The sequence below is a fragment of the Geotrypetes seraphini genome, chromosome 9, assembly GCF_902459505.1.
Source record: "Geotrypetes seraphini chromosome 9, aGeoSer1.1, whole genome shotgun sequence".
Lineage (NCBI taxonomy): Eukaryota > Metazoa > Chordata > Amphibia > Gymnophiona > Dermophiidae > Geotrypetes > Geotrypetes seraphini.
The window spans coordinates 6,614,332-6,632,474 of record NC_047092.1 but is presented as its reverse complement, the minus strand read 5'-3'; the positions used below and the strand labels follow the sequence as shown (position 1 = coordinate 6,632,474).

The 18,143-nt window shown below is 46.8% G+C and overlaps 1 protein-coding gene across 17 annotated transcripts in view; it reads left to right on the top strand.

Annotated features, from left to right (window-relative positions):
* The window catches only part of CELF2 (CUGBP Elav-like family member 2), a 1,015,007-nt gene that overhangs the window by 900,855 nt on the left and 96,009 nt on the right, over nt 1–18,143 (top strand). For all 17 annotated transcript variants that reach the window (XM_033957563.1, XM_033957566.1, XM_033957556.1 and 14 more), the window contains one exon: nt 7,505–7,639. In XM_033957563.1, the coding sequence (XP_033813454.1) occupies nt 7,505–7,639 (135 nt within the window). The remainder of the gene's footprint in view (nt 1–7,504; nt 7,640–18,143) is intronic.

Here is an 18,143-nt window from a genome sequence, read left to right as displayed (position 1 = left end):
CGACTCTGAGACAGCAGAGAGGGAAACACCGGCAGAAGCAGAGGTTCCCTGGTACTGAGTTGAAGAAGTAGGGAGAACCAGGGCTGCCTGGCCCAACGAGGCGCAATGAGGATCATGGAGGCTCCGGTCGATCTGAGATGAACCAGCGTTCTCAAAATCAGAGGAAACGGCGGAAACGCATAAAGGAACCTCCCCTCCCATTCGAGGAGGAAGGCATCCGCCTCGAGACGATCCGGAGAGTAAATCCGAGAGCAATAGAGGGGCAGCTTGCGAGTCTCCGGAGAGGCAAACAGATCCACCTGAGGAGTACCCCAGCGGTCGAAAACCTCGCGAAGAACTCGGGAGTTCAGAGACCATTCGTGCGGCTGGAGAAGACGACTGAGTTTGTCTGCCAGCTGGTTCTGCTCTCCCTGAATGTACACCGCCCGCAGGAACATGTTCTGGGAGATCGCCCAGTCCCAAAGGCTGAGGGCCTCTTGACACAGGGGCCAAGAGCCCGTACCCCCCTGTTTGTTTACATAGTACATCGCTACCTGGTTGTCCGTCCGCACGAGTACCACCTGATCGCGTAGTAGGTGGACAAAAGCTCGCGCAGCTAGAAAAATGGCGCGAAGCTCCAGCACATTGATGTGGCTCCGACGATCCTCGGCAGACCACAGACCTTGCGTCCTCAGGCCGTCCAGGTGCGCTCCCCACGCATACTCGGAGGAGTCCGTCGTCAAGACCTTGGTGTGAGGAGGAACGAGAAACAGCAAACCCCCTGACAAATTGGAAGAGACGGTCCACCAACGGAGCGATCGACGTAAACAAGGAGTCACTGCTATCCGGGAAGACACCGGATCGCGATCCTGTCGCCACTGTGACGCCAGAGTCCATTGCGCGATTCTCAAGTGCAGGCGAGCGAACGGCGTAACGTGAACCGTCGACGCCATGTGGCCCAGCAAAACCATCATGTGCTGGGCCGACATCTGCGATTGCCCTTGACAATGGCGACTCCACCGAAGCAGAGTCTCCCGTCGAGGCGGGGGGAGAAAAGCGCGGAGGCGAACCGTGTCCAGCACGGCTCCAATGAACTGGAGAGACTGCGCCGGACGCAACTGAGACTTGGGGAAGTTCACCTCGAACCCCAGGTCCTGCAAAAGACTGATAGTCTGTCGGGTCGCTAAGATAACCCCCTCCCTGGACGGGGCCTTGATCAGCCAATCGTCCAGATAGGGAAAGACCTGCAGACCCCGCGAGCGCAGGGCCGCCGCCACCACCACCATACACTTGGTGAATACCCAAGGGGAAGATGACAGCCCGAAGGGAAGAACCCGATACTGCAGGTGCAAATCCCCGACCTGAAAACGCAAGAACTTGCGGCAAGCGGGATGCACCGGAACATGGGTGTAAGCTTCCTTCAAGTCCAGGGAGCACATCCAATCTCCCTCGTCCAAAAGTGGATAGAGAACCGGGAGCGATAACATACGGAACTTCTCCCGGACCAGGAACTTGTTGAGCTTCCGGAGGTCCAAAATGGGGCGCAAGTCCCCGGTCTTTTTTGGGACCAAAAAGTAACGGGAGTAAAACCCCTGGCCCATCTGATCGCGAGGTACCACCTCGACCGCCCTGAGACTCAACAAGGCCCTGGCTTCCTCCAGGAGAAGGGCCAGCTGGTTCCGATTGGGAGGGCACGCCCCGGGGGGCAAGTCCGGAGGCGGACAGGAGAAGTTTAGCGAATAGCCGTCTGAGATTATCCGGAGCACCCATGCGTCCGACGTGATCGCCGACCAGGCCCCGGCAAAGGCCGTCAGCCGACCCCCGATGGGGAGGGGGTGGTGCGATATTGCGGTGAGGGCCCGCCCCCAACCGCCCATCCCGTCAAAAGGACGGCGCGGCCTTGGCGGCCCCCTGCGCGGCAGGTTTAGAGGGGCCACCCCTACTCTGCTGGGGCTGTCTCCGAGGGGGGCGGTCTGGAGAAGGCCGGTGTGGACTTCTGAGGGTACCTCCTCGGGGGCTGCCGGAAGGGGACGCTGGGCAGGAGCCTTAGGCTTCGGCCGCACCAGAGAGGCCAGGGAGCGTTCCTGTTTAGACAGTCGCTCCGTCGCCGCATCCAAAGAGTCATCAAATAATTCCACCCCGACACAAGGCAAGTTTGCCAGGCGTTCCTGCAAATTTGACTCCATCTCGAGGGTCCGAAGCCACGCCAGCCGGCGCATGGCCACTGCACAGGCGGACACCCTCGAGGCGAGTTCAAACGCATCATAAACTGCGTGGAATAAATACAGGCGCAACTGGGTCAGATTCGAACTAAAGGTGGCGAACCGGTCCCTATGCGACTCCGGCATCACCTCACGAAAAGAGGGGAGGTCCTTCACCATCGTACGGAGGAAGGAAGAGTACGAAAAATGCATAGTTCAGGACCCTTGCAGCCATCAGAGAGTTCGCATAGAGACGACGGCCAAATTTGTCAAGGGTCCGGCCCTCCCTACTCGGTGGGACCGTCGCCGAGACCCTGGAGGGCTGCGATTTCTTGACCGCCGATTCCACCAGGAGCGAAGTATGGGAAAGTTGGCCCTTCTCAAACCCTTTGATGGGGAGGGTGCGATACTTAGACTCCATTTTGGAGGGGACCACCGCGACCGTCAAAGGAGCCTCAAGATTCCGCAGAAAGGTCTGGCAGAGGACCTTGTTAATCGGAAGGCACGGGGACTCCCTAGGAGGGGCAGGAAGATCCTGCTCCTCCAAGAACTCTTTGGTGTGAGTGGACCCTTCAGACAAGTCAACACCCAAAGCCGCCGCCATATCCTGCACAAACCTGGTAAAGGATGAGGGTTTAGCAGGAGGAGAGGGAGACCGCGACTTCCCGGCGGAGCCGAAGGGAGAGGCCTCGTGAGAGTATCTGGGCTCCCTCCCCGACCCCGACCCCAACGAGGCACAGTCCTGCGACCTCGACGGAGTCGGAGACCGGGTGCGTCGGAAGGAACCCCTCGGGGATCCCCCCGGGGTCCGAGGCACCGAAGCCCGACCCTTCGGCCCCGGCGAGGAAGCCCGAGAGCTCTCCCTGGCCGGAGACCGGAACAAAATGGGGTTATCGACACGCAGGTCCCGCACCTGCAAGGCATCGGCCCCGGCCGGCGACGAGCGACCACGCCGCCGAGGCGAGGTCCGAGACCGCTTGGCCTTCCTCGGCTTGCGCCTCGCTCGAGACCTGCCCGAGGGCGATGAACCTCGCGAGGACCCCGAGGACGAAGATGAGATTCTGCGCACTCGGCGCACCTTGTCCTTCGGGCGCACGCTACGCTCAGGCGGATCCCGCGAAGCCGGGTCCGAGGGTACCGCCGAGGTCGAGGCCGTGGGCGCCTCGGGAGCCGAAGCCCCGGTACCCGAGGCCGAGGTCGCCAACTGCGGGGCCACCGAGGCCGAAGCCTCCGGGGCCGAAGCCGCCGAGGCCGAAGCCTGCTGCAGCTGGTCAATGGCCCCGGTGAGCTCCGAGGCGATCAACGCCCGGAGTAATTCTTGGAACACAGGGATTGACATTCCCTGTGGCAAGACCTGCCGCTGCTCCTCGGAGGGCGACCTCGGTCTCGAGTATTCCCTCGGGGCAGCGGACGCAGGCAACTTGGGTTTAGCAGAGGCGGACCCACCCGCCGACAAGCCCGAGGATGGCTTTTTGGACGATCCTGGAGCTGAGGAGGGAAGCGGAGACTTACCCGAGGCCTTGGAAGAGGCCTGCTGTTTCGAAGGCATCGAGGCCCGAGGCGAAGCCGAGGGTGCCGAAGCTGAGGTCGATGCCGACGTCGAGGCCGAGGTCAAGGCCGGGGCCGAAGCCGAGGCCGAACTCGAGGCCTTCCCCGGAGGGGACTCGACAGAAAAAAGTTCTGCCATGCGGGCTTTGCGGCGTTTAAGTGCCCGCTTCTGGAAAGTGGCACACTGCTCGCAGGACGCCGTCGGGTGTTGGGGCCCCAAACACCGCAAGCAGCACCCGTGCGGGTCAGTAATTGAAAGAAGCCGTTCACAGCGCCCGCACTTTTTAAAGCCCGTTACGGGCCGGGACATGGGCCCAAAAGAGAGCCGGGAACAAGCGAGGTTCCTCGGCCACGGCTACCGGGAGCCCCCGGTAGCAACGGAACGAAATTTTTTTTTTTTTTTTTTTTTGGAAAAGAAGAAAATAAAGAAAGAAGAAGACAAAAAAACGCAGCGACCGTGCGAAAATCCCTACACAGCCGCGGCGACAGAAGGCACAATTAGCACAAATTCTCCACAGGGCTTCTGGCTCCGCGGATGAAAATGAACTGAGGACCACGAGGTGGGGATGCGCCCTCTAGTGGGCAAGAAGGCTAGCACATGCGTGGTGCAGTGTGCAAACTTGAAACTTCTAGCAAGTTTGCTTGAAAAGCTGTCCGCGCTGGGGCTCCGTAGATGACGTCACCCACATGTGAGAATATCATGCCTGCTTGTCCTGGGATAATGCCCCTTTCAGTTCTAGGCGCACAGCGGGATTCAGATGCCTAAAAATCTCTGGATAAGTCTAAACTCCTGTGTCAGTTACCGGCACTTGGATGACCTGTCTTTTAGGTCGTCCAAGTGTCATCATGAGCGGGATTTTAGACATATTTTTCTTTAGATTATGAGTTCCAAATATGTTAAACGCAAAGGCAGTGAGATGTTGGTACCACGTGCTATAAATATAAAAATACTCTTATTACCAAGTTGAGTTTAATGTACTTGGGTGACTCAGAACATACTTCATATTACTCATATAGAATAGGATCTATAACATATATTATTATGCTTTTATACTGTTTTGTTTGGGTAATTTCTGTTTTAAGATGAATAGGGTTTTGGGTTTTTTTGTTCTACTCCATGCAGCCTCTTGTATGAGGAAAGACTAAAAAGTGGCCATTGTCTTCAGCTTGGAAAGGGGAGATATGACTGAAGTGTACAAAATCCTGAGTGGAGTAGACCAAAAAAAACTTGTTTAAAATGTTGTTTAAAGTGCCTAGGGTGGTGGTGGCACCCCTTCTCCGCTCCCCACCACCACCCACGCGCTCCCCCCTTCCCTTTCCCCATACCTTTTAACTTCTCCCGCGTGAGTAGCATTCCTACATTGGTGTCGGCTCGCCCTTTCACGTCACTTCCTAGGCACTAGTCCCAGAAGTGACATCAAAGAGAACGCTGATGCCGAGGCGGCAGCAACCTCGTGCCAGGGAAGTAAAAAAGGTATGGGGAAAGGCAGGGGGTGTGAACGCACGGCAAGGAGAGGAGTAGGGGGGGGGCCAGAGAGGAGGATGGGTACCACGCCCTTAGGAAGACCACACCTGGGATGGACCACATCCTCCCCACCCCCCTTACTATGCCACTGGATGTAATTATATAGGTGTATATCAAGTTTAATAAACTGAGTTAACCTGAAGTATACCTCCAGAAACTGTCATTTCATATGTTAATGTTCTAGTTTAGATTGAAGGACCTATATCTAATGCTAACTATTTCACATCTATAACTTTAGGTATGACCTCGCTGTAAAAAAAACAACAAAAAAAACCACTGTGTGCAAACCTTTCCACTCAGCTGTCCATGGAGGTGCACCTAGCCAGTTGAGTTTTCAGGATTACTGCAACGAGAATGCATGAGATCAAATTTCTTATTTGATAACATTGAGAAAGACATGGGGGAAGCCACTGCCTGCCTGTTGCTACTCTTTGGGATTCCGGAATCTTGCTATTCTTTGGGATTCTGTATGGAATGTTGCTACTCTTTGGGATTCTAGAATCTTGTTACTCTCTGGGATTCCGGAATCTTGCTATTCTTTGAGATTCTGAATGGAATGCTGTCACTCTTTGGGTTTTGGCCAGACACTAGTGATCTGGATTGGCTACCATGAGAATGGGCTACTGGGCTTGATGGGCCATTGGTCTGACCCAGAAAAGCTATTCTTATTTGGCAGTCTGCTTTTCACAACAAACTATCAAGACAGAATACACAATAAAAGAAGCATCCAGACAAGTAACAAAAATAGTGAGAGAATTTTTCAAACGGTGAGTTTCCAGTATAGGCATTTTTATCATTTGCATGATCATTGTGGTAATCCTGAAACCCAACATTCAGGGTCACCACCAGGAGAGATTTGAGAAGCATCGTTAAAAATGAAACAAAACTACTTAACCTCCAGTTCAAGAAAGTTGTGTGCCCAAATTTGCCTGGTCAGTTGTCCGTGGAACTTAATTAACTCCCCCTTTTACATGGCGGTAACAGCTGCAACGCTCAGAGAATTCCTATGAGCGTCGGAGCTGTTATTGCCGCGGCCAGCACTAAAAACTGCACTACAGTTTTGTAAAAGGGGGGGGGGGGAGTTTAATAATGAGCAGTTAGCAGTTAGGCTGGCCTTAGTTTGACAATGCCAGGCAGACCGTTACAGTCTGTGTCCCGCAAATGACAAGATGGATTTGGATAAGCTGCGATGGGCTTCGATGGCACTTCCAGTAGTTGGAACGTAAGGAAAGTGCCCGACAGACTTCTACGATTATGTCCCAGAAACACCACAGAAAGACTGCGATCGATCGCGTTCATTGTTGGTTTAATCACGAACTAAAAATAAATGTGACTGGGCAGACTGGATGGACGGTTCAGGTCTTTATCTGATGTCGCTGTTACTGTATGTCATGACGTAGCCTACCCTTCTAATCAAAGAGTGCAGCACTTCAAGGAGGAGGGTGTGAGCCAGTCATTGGGTTGGCGTGAGCCTTTGCTAAAGCTAGGCTAGACTTTTATAATGGCAGTGGTAAGGAGGGTGCCCGGGGGGGAGGGGGGCTCTGCCCCCGGGCACAGTTTTCCTAAGGGCATGGCACCCCTCCTCCTCCCTTCCCCCCTCCCCCGCTCCTCTCCTTGCCACACGTGTGTGCCCCTTGCCTTTCCCTGTACCTTTTTTTACTTCCCCGGTGCGAGGTTGCTGCCTGCGTCGGAATCGGCGCTCTCTCTGACGTCACTTCTGGGACCCACGCCTAGGAAATGAAGTCAAAGGGCCAGCCAACACCGACTCACGCCGGAGACGTTAAAAATGTGCAGGAGAAGGGAAGGGGGACACGCGCGTGGCGGGGGGGGGGGCAGGGAAGAGGGTGGGGGAGGGGCGCCGCTCACCTTTACTACCCACACAACTGCCGCTATAGAATTTGCACTTAGCGTACATCATTCTGGCACTTAAATTTTCGGAGACCTTTTGAGAATTTACTCCTTAAAGTAGCTTTCCTTGTTTTATGATCACAGTCTTGAATTCCTGAAACCACAGCTATTTACTGAACATTAAACTATTTTTTCAATCAGCAGTTGACGAGATGAAAGATCTCTTGGAGGTAAATTTCTATATTATTGTTATAAACCTAAAGCATTTGCCTTGGGACCTTTTTCTGGCACAAAGCCCTCCTGACATAATCGGAGCTTGGTTTGATGAGGTAATAAAGCATTGATCCAGGGGTGAACAAGAAATGAAAATGCCCTTTGCTCATCCATTATTTTTGTCTTATAGCTGTGGAAGACAGAAAATTGTTCATAGGCATGGTCTCGAAGAAGTGTAATGAGAATGATATCAGGGTGATGTTTTCTTCATTCGGCCAGATAGAAGAATGTCGAATTCTTCGGGGACCAGATGGGCTAAGCCGAGGTGAGTGTGCTACTTACCATGTCTCTTTCCTTTAGTGCAAATTGAAGGTACGAGCAGGTTAGATGCAGCTGCCCATGTGAGTCTTCCACAGCTGTAGAAATTATCATCAGATTAATGCATCCTGTTAAAACTTTTGTGAGATGAAAGGAAGCCATCGTGCATCAGGAAAAGCAATTGCTGCTGTTCTGTCTCCATCAGGAATCTGATTCCATCTCGATGCTGCTTTTGCCACACACAAGTTATAAAATACTGTGAAGGAATTCGGAACTATGGATTTATTCTTTAAAAAAAAAAAAAAAAACATCCCGCCTAAAATCTAACCGGGTTCCCAAAAATACTTACATAAATCAGTATTGCAGGATAAAATCCCTGGCATAAAATGCTAAACAATAATATCAAAACATCCAGAATTGGGAATACATTGCCATAGCAATGAGAAATTAGATATGACTTTGGTTCTGGCAGGTGTGTGAATAGCCTGAAACATCAAGAGTTTTGGCATTGACACAGAATGGCAAGGAAAGGGGATGGGATTTCGTTTACTACCTTTCTTTGGTTACAATCAAAGTGGTTTGTATAGTGCAGAGGCCCTTATTTTGTGTCCTGGAAACAGAGGTTAAGAGCCAGAGTCTCTTTTTTTTTTTTAATTCTTTATTCATTTTGAAAATTTACAGCAAGCGTACAGGAATATATCATTAGTAACAACAATAACACTTGTAATTCTCATATAATTCTAAAAACATAAAAATTATATCCCGTCCCACCCACCTTCTTTCAAATATTATAATCAACTATATCATAAATATAATATAAACATATAATTTAGTGAAATTTCCAGAAAAACTCCCCCTACCCCCCATGTGTACATAAAATCATCCAAGGAAAATGATGTTTACTCATTACAATATCGTTCCAATGGCCCCCAGATCTTTATAAAATTATTATAGTTCCCTTTCTGTATTACAATTGCTCTTTCCATCTTAAAAATATGGCATACTGTATTCCACCAAAATGTATAATTAAGATTAGTATAATTTTTCCAGTTATTGGTGATAGCAACCCCAGTCAAGATTAATAATAGTTTGTTATTATGTGCTGATATTTGCCTTTTTTTCCTCATAGACATGCCAAAAAGAATAGTATCATAGGATAATGCAACATGGTTTTCTAATAGACAATTTATTTGAGTCCAAATTGAATTCCAAAATAATCTTATACAGGGACAATGGTAAATTAAATGATCAAGTGTCCCCACTTCCAGATTACAATGCCAGCATTACAAGAGCCAGATTCTCTAAACCAGTGTGTCGCAAACCTTTCAAAGTGCAGCACACTAATCTCGCGTTTATGGATGGAGGGCACCTGGAAATGTGGAGTCCTGAGCCTCCTATTATCACCGGTAAAGGGGGACGGGGGGGGGGGAGGGACAGGTGAGGAAAAGGAGCAGATGCGCGAGAGACACGTCCTGTAAGCAGTCAGCCAGCAACTCTCCTCCTTGCCGGCATCTCGCGGCACACAGTTTACGATACACCGCTCTACATGGTGCCATTGTCAGCAGCCGCCGATCGCATGTCAGTAACGGGATGGCGCCATTTCGAGAATCATGCCGCTGGTAAAGGTAGGCACTGGAAATGTAGGCCAGGGTTTTCAAGGCGTCCATTGTCATGAATTGCACCTACAGTGGCATTAGGTATCTTAAAGCGCCTTCGTAGGCGCAATGCCAGTAGACGCCTGGAAATATCTTTTTAAGAGCACTTTTAAACAGAGTTTTCCTCTTAATTTAGGTGCTAGTAGGGCGCCTACCTGCGCCTACGTTAAGGGCCGTTTATGGGCCTAAACATTTTCCCCAAAGTCACAAGGAGCTGTTCCCCAGGTTCTCAGGCCATTTCAGTGACCATTCCTCCTTTCCACAGTGGATCAGGCCTCGGTTGTCCACAGCACACTCCAAATATAAATCTTAGTTATCGTATACTCACGGTAGGGATAAGTTTACTCGCCTTGGAAGGACGAAAGCATAAATTGATCATACTGCTCTCAGAATTTGTTTGGGAACTCAAGGGAAGTCCTTTTCATATAGTCAGATGAAAAGAATTTATAACTTCTTACTTTTACAATCAAGCATAATACAATTTGAAAAGAGATCAAATAGTTCACGAAACAAAAATCATAATAAGGAAACAATACTATTTAGTCCACAAAATTAAAGAAAATCAACAGCTAATTAACCCTTAATGAAATTAACTTACAATATAAGGAAGCGGTAATATTTTTCATTACCTAAAGTCGGTAAAGCAAGTTCCACGTCATTTGTTATGGATACACCTCTTTCCTTAGATTCAATAAATTCTGCCAGCTGTTTGGGTTCAAAAAAGAGATAATTCTTAGTTTGATTGGTAACAAAACATTTTACTGGAAATTTTAACAAAAATATTCCTCCCAAGGCCAGGATTCTTGGCCTCAGTGCCAAGAATTCCTTTCTCCGCCTCTGGGGCTTTTGAGACATGTCTGGAAATATACGAATTTTAGAACCCAAAAACTAATTATTTAAGTGCCAGAAATACAATCGTTGTATATATTTCCTATCGTTTTCCAAAGCTAAGGTAACTAACAAGGTTCTCCTTTCTGTTACAACCTCCAGCGAGCTCTCCCAAAAAGTTGTTAAGTCCACATCCACCCCTTTATCTCCTTGATTCTCCTTAGGAGTAGAAACTCTACAAAACGTCTGATTTTGTTAAAAATCTTAAAATGATAAATAAAGAATTTAAAAAAAAAGGAGTAGAAACTCCTACAGGATTTTTTATCTGAAGGTAATTAACTCTGACAATAGGAGGTACATTTTCTGGTGGAATCCATAGTACTTCTCTGAGGTATTTCCTAACCATCTCTATAGGAGCGATCACAGGGGATTTAGGAAAATGTAAAAGTCTCAGGTTATTTTTTTCTCAATTGGTTTTCAAAACTCTCCATTTTCCTTCACCAATTCAAACTCGGTCTGTTTCATTTCAGAGAGTTTTGTCTCCTGCTTCTCTGCTTTTTCTTTTAATTGAGTAATAGTCAATCCCTGTTGTTCCACTTTGGAAAAGATAGTCCCATAGTCAGTCGATAATGTAGAAAAAGATAATTTTAGATTAGCGTCCATAATTGATAGTGCCTCCAAATCTATCTTTGCGGGCTTTTCCAACACCCCAAATTGTAAGGTGGACCCTTCCGAAGCACCTCTCACCTCTACACTGGTGCCAGGTCTTTGCTGGACTTCTCCCTGCACTCCTTCTCCTAACGAGGCAAGTGCTGGGCTCCCTCCTAAGCCGGGTTAAGAAGAGTCAATCCTACGGATCGTCAGCCCCAGCTCTCCTTTCACCAGCATGCTTCCGGGTTGGGGTGGTATCATCCACTGCTCCAGGCTCAATGACACCCTTTCTGCTTGCACGGGTTCACCCGAGAAAGTCAGGCTCTCCCCCGAATTAGGTATTGCTGAGATATTTGGGCGGGAAAAAGCCTCCACGATCATTGTGGACCAAATGCTGCTGGACTACCTCCACTGGAGTGTCAGCCAGACAAGGTAACAGAGCTGCCCTCTCAGGCATCTGCTTCTGACGCCATCTTGATTTTCTCAGATTAAAAGAATTGCTGCCTAATCTCCCCTTTATTAACAGAATAGTTAATAGTTTCTCTTAGGCAAACGTTGGTCAAAATACAATGTTGGAATGGTAGTAACTGCCATAGAAATGCAAAGGAGAAATGGTGCAGTAATATGAGAAGACATGAAAAGGTGTGCTTCAGTTCTAGGATTCTGATGTGCTCTGAGGTAGAGAAACCAAGCTGACCAAATAGGAACAGGGAGATCCAGTCGTTTCATTGCTTCTTAGAGAAACCCAAACTACATTTCCCTGCACACAGTGGAGCAACTTGCTTCCTTCTCTTTAGAGAATGGCACAGGGACAAATTTTTCCACGTCTACCACAAGTTTTGTCGCTGTCCCTGTCTCATTCCTGTAAGTTCTACCGTAAGTGCACAAGCCTCAAACACTTATGATTTTATAGTGTTTGAGGCTTGTGCAGATGAGGACGGGGCAGGGACGGGAAAATGAGTTCCCGCGGGGACGGGGGAAGATTTGTCCCCCGTGTCATTCTCTACTTCTCTTCTCCTTCCCTCTCCTCAACATATCCCCTATGAGAGGTTAAATACTGCAGCTGCATTGTTCCCATGTATTATATACTCTGAACTGCCTTGTTCTTTAATAAAGCTGCTAAAGAGATGTATCCTGTAAAATTTTAAATTCCCCATCGCTCATGGATTGAAGTAATGGTTCTTATTCTGCTTCAGAACTGCTTATTTCTCAAAGTAAAAATTCTGTTCATTTTAAAAAATTATTTATGAGAAGGATTTAAAATTAAGTTTATTTAGGGTTGCTTTGTTAATCATACACCTACTGTAGTCTGATGAATCGTTCAACAAAGATTAGCATTTTTGATAGATATTTCACATGAGAGCAATATAGCTGATTCAGTTCCACTGTATTATGAGGTTTCCCTTTTTAAGATAAGGGCAAGGAGATGCTCAGAGAGCATTAACCAATGAAAGGATGAGTCTAATTTTCATAAATAGGAAACCCCTTCTAAAACAGTTACTTCGCTCCTGTCTGCAATAAACCTGCCTCCACAACCAAGTGCAAAAGCTCAGGTTTTCCTTGTCCCCCGACTTCCTTCTGTCCACAAGATGGCAAATCTTCCGTGCACCCCACTGGCTATGCAGCTCAGGCACTGGAAGGGGAAAATCACGCACTAAGCTGTTTTGTAACTTCAATATTCTGATGACATTAACCCCTTCTTTTACAAAGGTGCGCTAAGCTTTTTAGCGCACGCTAAACGTTAACACGTGCATGTTATCCTATGGACACATTAGCGGTTAGCTCACGCGAAGCATTGTTTGAAAATATGATTTCTGGCAAGGTGGAGGTTGAAACAAGGTGGCCTATCTTGCTAACTGCATACCTGGAAAAGAGGGAGAACTGAAACTCAAGCGGGAAGCAGACCATTGCCCTATCTTTAGAAAATTTAAGGTGGCTTGGACTATAAAATCTTCATTATTAAAAAAATTTAACAAAAAATCTTCATATTGTATTTTCCATGAATTCTTATTACCAGGAAATGGCCAGTTGAGGAGTAAATTTCAAACTAAACTAAAACTTAGTTTTATAAACCAGATCATCAACCAATTTGGAGCTCAACTCGGTTAACATCAAGAATAAGATAGTACAAAAGAACAAAACAAGAGAAAATCTAATTTAGAAAAGGTAGATGTAGTTAATTTCCAAAGTGTTTGGTGAACAGAATTGTGTTCAGAGCTTTCCTAAATGATAAGAAGGGGCCTAAGCTTCTTAGCGAGAGCGGCAAGTTATTCCAAAGCTCTGTCAGTTTGAAGGAGAAAGAATGACTAAATTCCCTGATAGATTTATTTTTGCCCCTAAGAGAAAGGAAAGGAGAGTTGGTGACTACAGAATGACATGGGGACAAATATTTCCCCATCCCTGTGGGAATTTATCTTCCTGTCCCCACGAGTTCTTTTCCTAGCCCTGCCCCATTCCTGCAAGCTCCGTCCTCATCTGCACAAGCCTCAAACCCCTTAACATCCTAAGTAGCAACATTCTGGAGCTCAGATTGTGATGTCATAATGCCTCATTCCACCAATGCCTAAGCTCCGTCCCCATCTGCCCAAGCCTCAAACACTTTAACATCCTAAGTAGCAACATTCTGGAGCTCAGATTGTGATGTCATAATGCCTCATTCCACCAATGCCTAAGCTCCGTCCCCATCTGCCCAAGCCTCAAACACTTTAACATCCTAAGTAGCAACATTCTGGAGCTCAGATTGTGATGTCATAATGCCTCATTCCACCAATGCCTAAGCTCCGTCCCCATCTGCCCAAGCCTCAAACACTTTAACATCCTAAGTAGCAACATTCTGGAGCTCAGATTGTGATGTCATAATGCCTCATTCCACCAATGCCTAAGCTCCGTCCCCATCTGCCCAAGCCTCAAACACTTTAACATCCTAAGTAGCAACATTCTGGAGCTCAGATTGTGATGTCATAATGCCTCATTCCACCAATGCCTAAGCTCTGTCCTCGTCTGCACGAGCCTCAAACACTTTCAAATCATAAGTGTTTGAGATTTCTGTGGTTAAGGCAGAGCTTACAGGAATGGGAGCTGGGACAGTAACAAAACTCATGGGGACAGGATGGGGAAAAATTTGTCCCTGTGTCATTCTCTAGTGTCAGGTAAATGCTTAAGTGGTTTAAATCTTATTTTACCTCTCATGCTTTTTAGAGTAATTATGAACAATTTGTCTTCTATTATATCATCTTCTAGGGGCAGTGTTCCTTGTGGCTCTGTTTTAGCTCCCATTCTCTGGAGCAGCTGAATAATGAATATATTAGAATATTTAAAAATAAAAAAGACCCAGTAGTAGAACCTAAAAACAATATTTAAGAAGCTATTTTATCTGGATATGACTAGTGTTGTTCCATTGAGGGGGCAACAGAACATTTTCAGTTCACGGGAACTTCTTCAAAAATCTGATGATCAGCTTTCTATTCTTTATGTAAACTTGAAGAAGACTGTCCAATTAATGGAAATCAAATAGTTGAAAGCTATTGTGGATTATTTCCAGAAGATGAGGAACAAATATTTGACAGTATGTGGTTACAAATGTGATCATTGCTGCCTGATACCAAAGGGACCCCTTTATCCTGGGAGGAGGAATCACTTTATCCTCCAGGACCAATTAATTACACCTCTTTTCAGCAAGTCAAAAGTGTGCTAAATGCATAATTTGTGCCTTTCTGATTCTTGGCATTTGTACACATCCTCTGACCCATCCTTTACATTCTTGACCTCTCTTTAGTAATTGCTATCGTAGCATAGACGTCTGGATAATGGGGTCAAAGTGACTAAAAAGATTTCTTGACAATTAAAAGCCCTGATGTTTTTCACCAATTGCTGCTGATCTTTTTCTTAGACACACGTCCTAGAATGACCGTAAGCCCTTAGTGCCAGGGTCCTGTTAATGTAAGAGCAGTGTTTTGTTCTCGTATTTTGTTTTGGTTTTTCTTAGTGTGTTTATTGTGAGTCTGACAGTAAATCTGAGCCTTGGTTTTTTTGGGATTTGTTTTTTTTTTTAATATTAGTGCAAAACTTCAATATGGAATCTGGCAGGAGTTATTGTTATTTGTTTCCCTTCTTTCTGTATTATTTTTGATTGAAGATGATATGCAGAGCTCTCGGAAATCAACCTGGGCCTTTTAAATTCTGAAGAACTCCTTAGCACTGACCCTTTATGAAACCAAGTGAAGGCTAGCGTTAGGAAACGACGCAAAGCAACATCACTCACTAAGCAAACCCTTTTTTTTTAAATGTCTGAAGAACTAATTCACTAACATTAAGAGCCAGAATGGGAAATAGTGACTCAGGCCTTGATGATCAAAGGTCCAGCCACTGCAGGTGATTGAGGCCAACAGCATGTCAGACTTTAAAAGAAAATGGGATATTCACGTGAGATCTCTAGGGGGGTAAAGTCAGGGGGGTGGGTCATTAGAGTGGGCAGACTTGATGGGCTATGGCCCTTTTCTGCCGTCATTTTCTATGTTTCTAAAGACAGCACAGAAACTTAGTTCTCCATTGTTCAAGGCAAATGGCATTCAGACTATGTGCACTATGAAACTAAAAGCAAGGGAAACGGTCCATCAAGCCCAGTATCCTGTTTCCAAGAGTGGCCAATCCAGATCCCAAGTACCTGACTGAAACCCCAAAGAGCAGCAACATTCCATGGCTGAGATTGTGATGTCATAATGCCTCATTCCACCAATGCCTAAGAACCAACCTCATCAGTGATGTCACAATGGTTTGATTGGCTCACATATAAGAACCTAAGAGCTGCCATACTGGGACAGATCGAAGTCCATCAAGCCCAGTATCCTGTTTCCAACAATGACCAACTCAGATCCAGAGTACCTGGCAAAATCCCAAATAGTAAACCAGATTTTATGTTGCTTATCCTAGGAATAAGAGGTGGATTTCTTCAAGCCTTCTCAGTAATGGCCTATGGACTTCTCTTTTAAGAAATTATCCAAACCTTTTTTTTAAACCCTGCTGTATGCAAGCCCAGGCAAGACTGGAAATGCAAGCACACATCAGTGCCATTCTTTAATGTATTTAAATATAAGCCTGTCAAAACTTGTTTTCACTTGAGAGGCTCATAGGTGCCAGTTTTGCTTGGACTCACACACATTTGTTTCTCACTATTAGTGTTTATAGGCAGCACAGACTTCCTTCCACTTCTAAAAAGACAAAGTCAGAAGTTTAAAGAAATTCTGACACTATTTATTTAAGTCTTATAGCCCGCTTAAGCCTAAGTGGATTCCAAATTATTTCAAAACATAAAAATCCATAGCATTCTGCATCTTTTCATCTCTTAAATGCTAATCCTTATGGAACTTTAAAAAAAGCTTGTACAAAAAAAGAGATGTTTTTAGAAGCTTCTTGAATTGTACTTCCTCTCTTCCAAATCTTCAATACCCCCCTGAGCTGGTGGTAAGTTTCCAGCATCAACTACTACTACAATTTATAATTTCTATAATACTACCAAATGTACACAGCACTGTACACTAAGGGCTTGGTTCTCTATAGGACACCGGTATCGGCAGCCGCCAATTCCGTATCAATCACACACCTGCGTCCTATGCAGAATCGCACCTTCACTTCCAGACAGACACCTGAAGTGTAGGCCAGCATTTTTCAGGCCTACATTTCAGGCATCTGTCGCCCATCTACAGAGACGTGTACCAACGCTTAAGCCTGCCCATGGCCACTTCTGGGCAAAGCCACACCCATGCCCCGCCTTGGACATGCTTAAGCATCACTACACATCTCCTTAGATGCAATCTGGAGGCCTTCAATGTAGGCACCTTGCTTGCAGGAGGGTTTGTTTGGGTTTTTTTTTGTAAAAACGTGCATCCCAGTTGGCTGCTTAACAGTGATACAACATCTACTGCCAGCAGGACGCATGTTTTTGAGAATCCGTGGCATAGTGCGGGGGGGGGGGGGGTCAGTCTGCCGCAGGCACGGTCTTTCTCAGGGTACTGGCACCCCTCCTGCTCTCCGCCACCCCCTGCCACCTGCAGGCACGCTCCTTCCCTTCCCCCTCCCGTACCTTTTTATCTTCATTGCAAGCAGCCACAAAGTAGCTGCTCGCGTTGGCTTTGGTGCTCTCTCTGACGTCACTTCCGGGACCAGCGCGTCGAAGCCGACGCGAGCAGCTACTTCGTGACTGTTTGCACCAAAGATAAAAAGGTACGGAAAGGTGCGCACAGGCGGGAGATGGATGCCACTACCTCGGGCACCGCTCACCCCCACTATGCCACTGTCAAGAATCAGACCCTAAATACTTAAGAGATGGTCAGGGCAGCATTTGTTTCTGCTCTGCTCTCTAAGCATTGGGAGGGGAATATCAAATGGCTTCATTAACATCCATTTAAGTACATTTTGTAGCCATCTGGGGTGCACGTTTCCTATGCTGGAGCCCTCAAAAGATTCCCTGCATATTAATATGCGCGTCACTCTGGTGCTAACACAGGTTTTGTGCTTTGGCCCCTCAGATCCTTAGTGTGAAATTAAAGACAAGTAACAGTTCTTGTATAGAAGGATTTTTTAACAAAATGGTCACGATGATCTTTGATCGGTAGAATCGAGTGATGATGTGAGATGATGGTGAAAGGGATCTCATCTTTCTTCAGTTTGCTATCAGTGCTTGCAAATCTCATCAGGTTCAGGGAGGGGAATAAAAGAAGCAGGATCTTTCAAATTCCATTTAAATAAAGGATTTTTGGAATGTAAAACCTAAGGGGCTCATAATCGAAAGAGAAAACCGGCCTAAGTCGGCACTTGGACAAACATTTCTCAAAAACGTCCAAGCGCCGTTAATAAAACCGGGTTTTGGACGTATTTAAAAACAACCTAGGCCTTCATAGTGCCGCTCAATGTCCAAAGCTAAACGGGGCATTTCAGGAGGCTTGTCAAGGGCGGGAGTTGGGCGGGACGTGGGCCGGCTTAGACTTAGTCGTACAGTATGTATAACCGAAAGTTTAACAACAGAGCCTAGATGGAACTTGGACGTTGTGACTTAGAACCCACCTAAACTCACCAGATAAGCACTGAAAACACATAACACAGACCCCTACACACTACTCCAGTGATCACCAACCCCCATAAAAATTTTATTCACACCTCCAGACCATCATCACCTGGCCGCCTGGCATAGGAAAGCCTAGTCGTCCAGCCCAGAGGTAGCTGAAGTCATCTTGGCAGTGGGTTAGGGACCCATAGAGAGGAGGACCCGTGCCCATAAGCCCCTTTAATCACTGCATTGATACTGAAACATGTGCACTGCCCTATACACCCCCAAAACCCTTTTTTTACTGGCATATAAGTGGCTCGTGCAGCCATACGGGC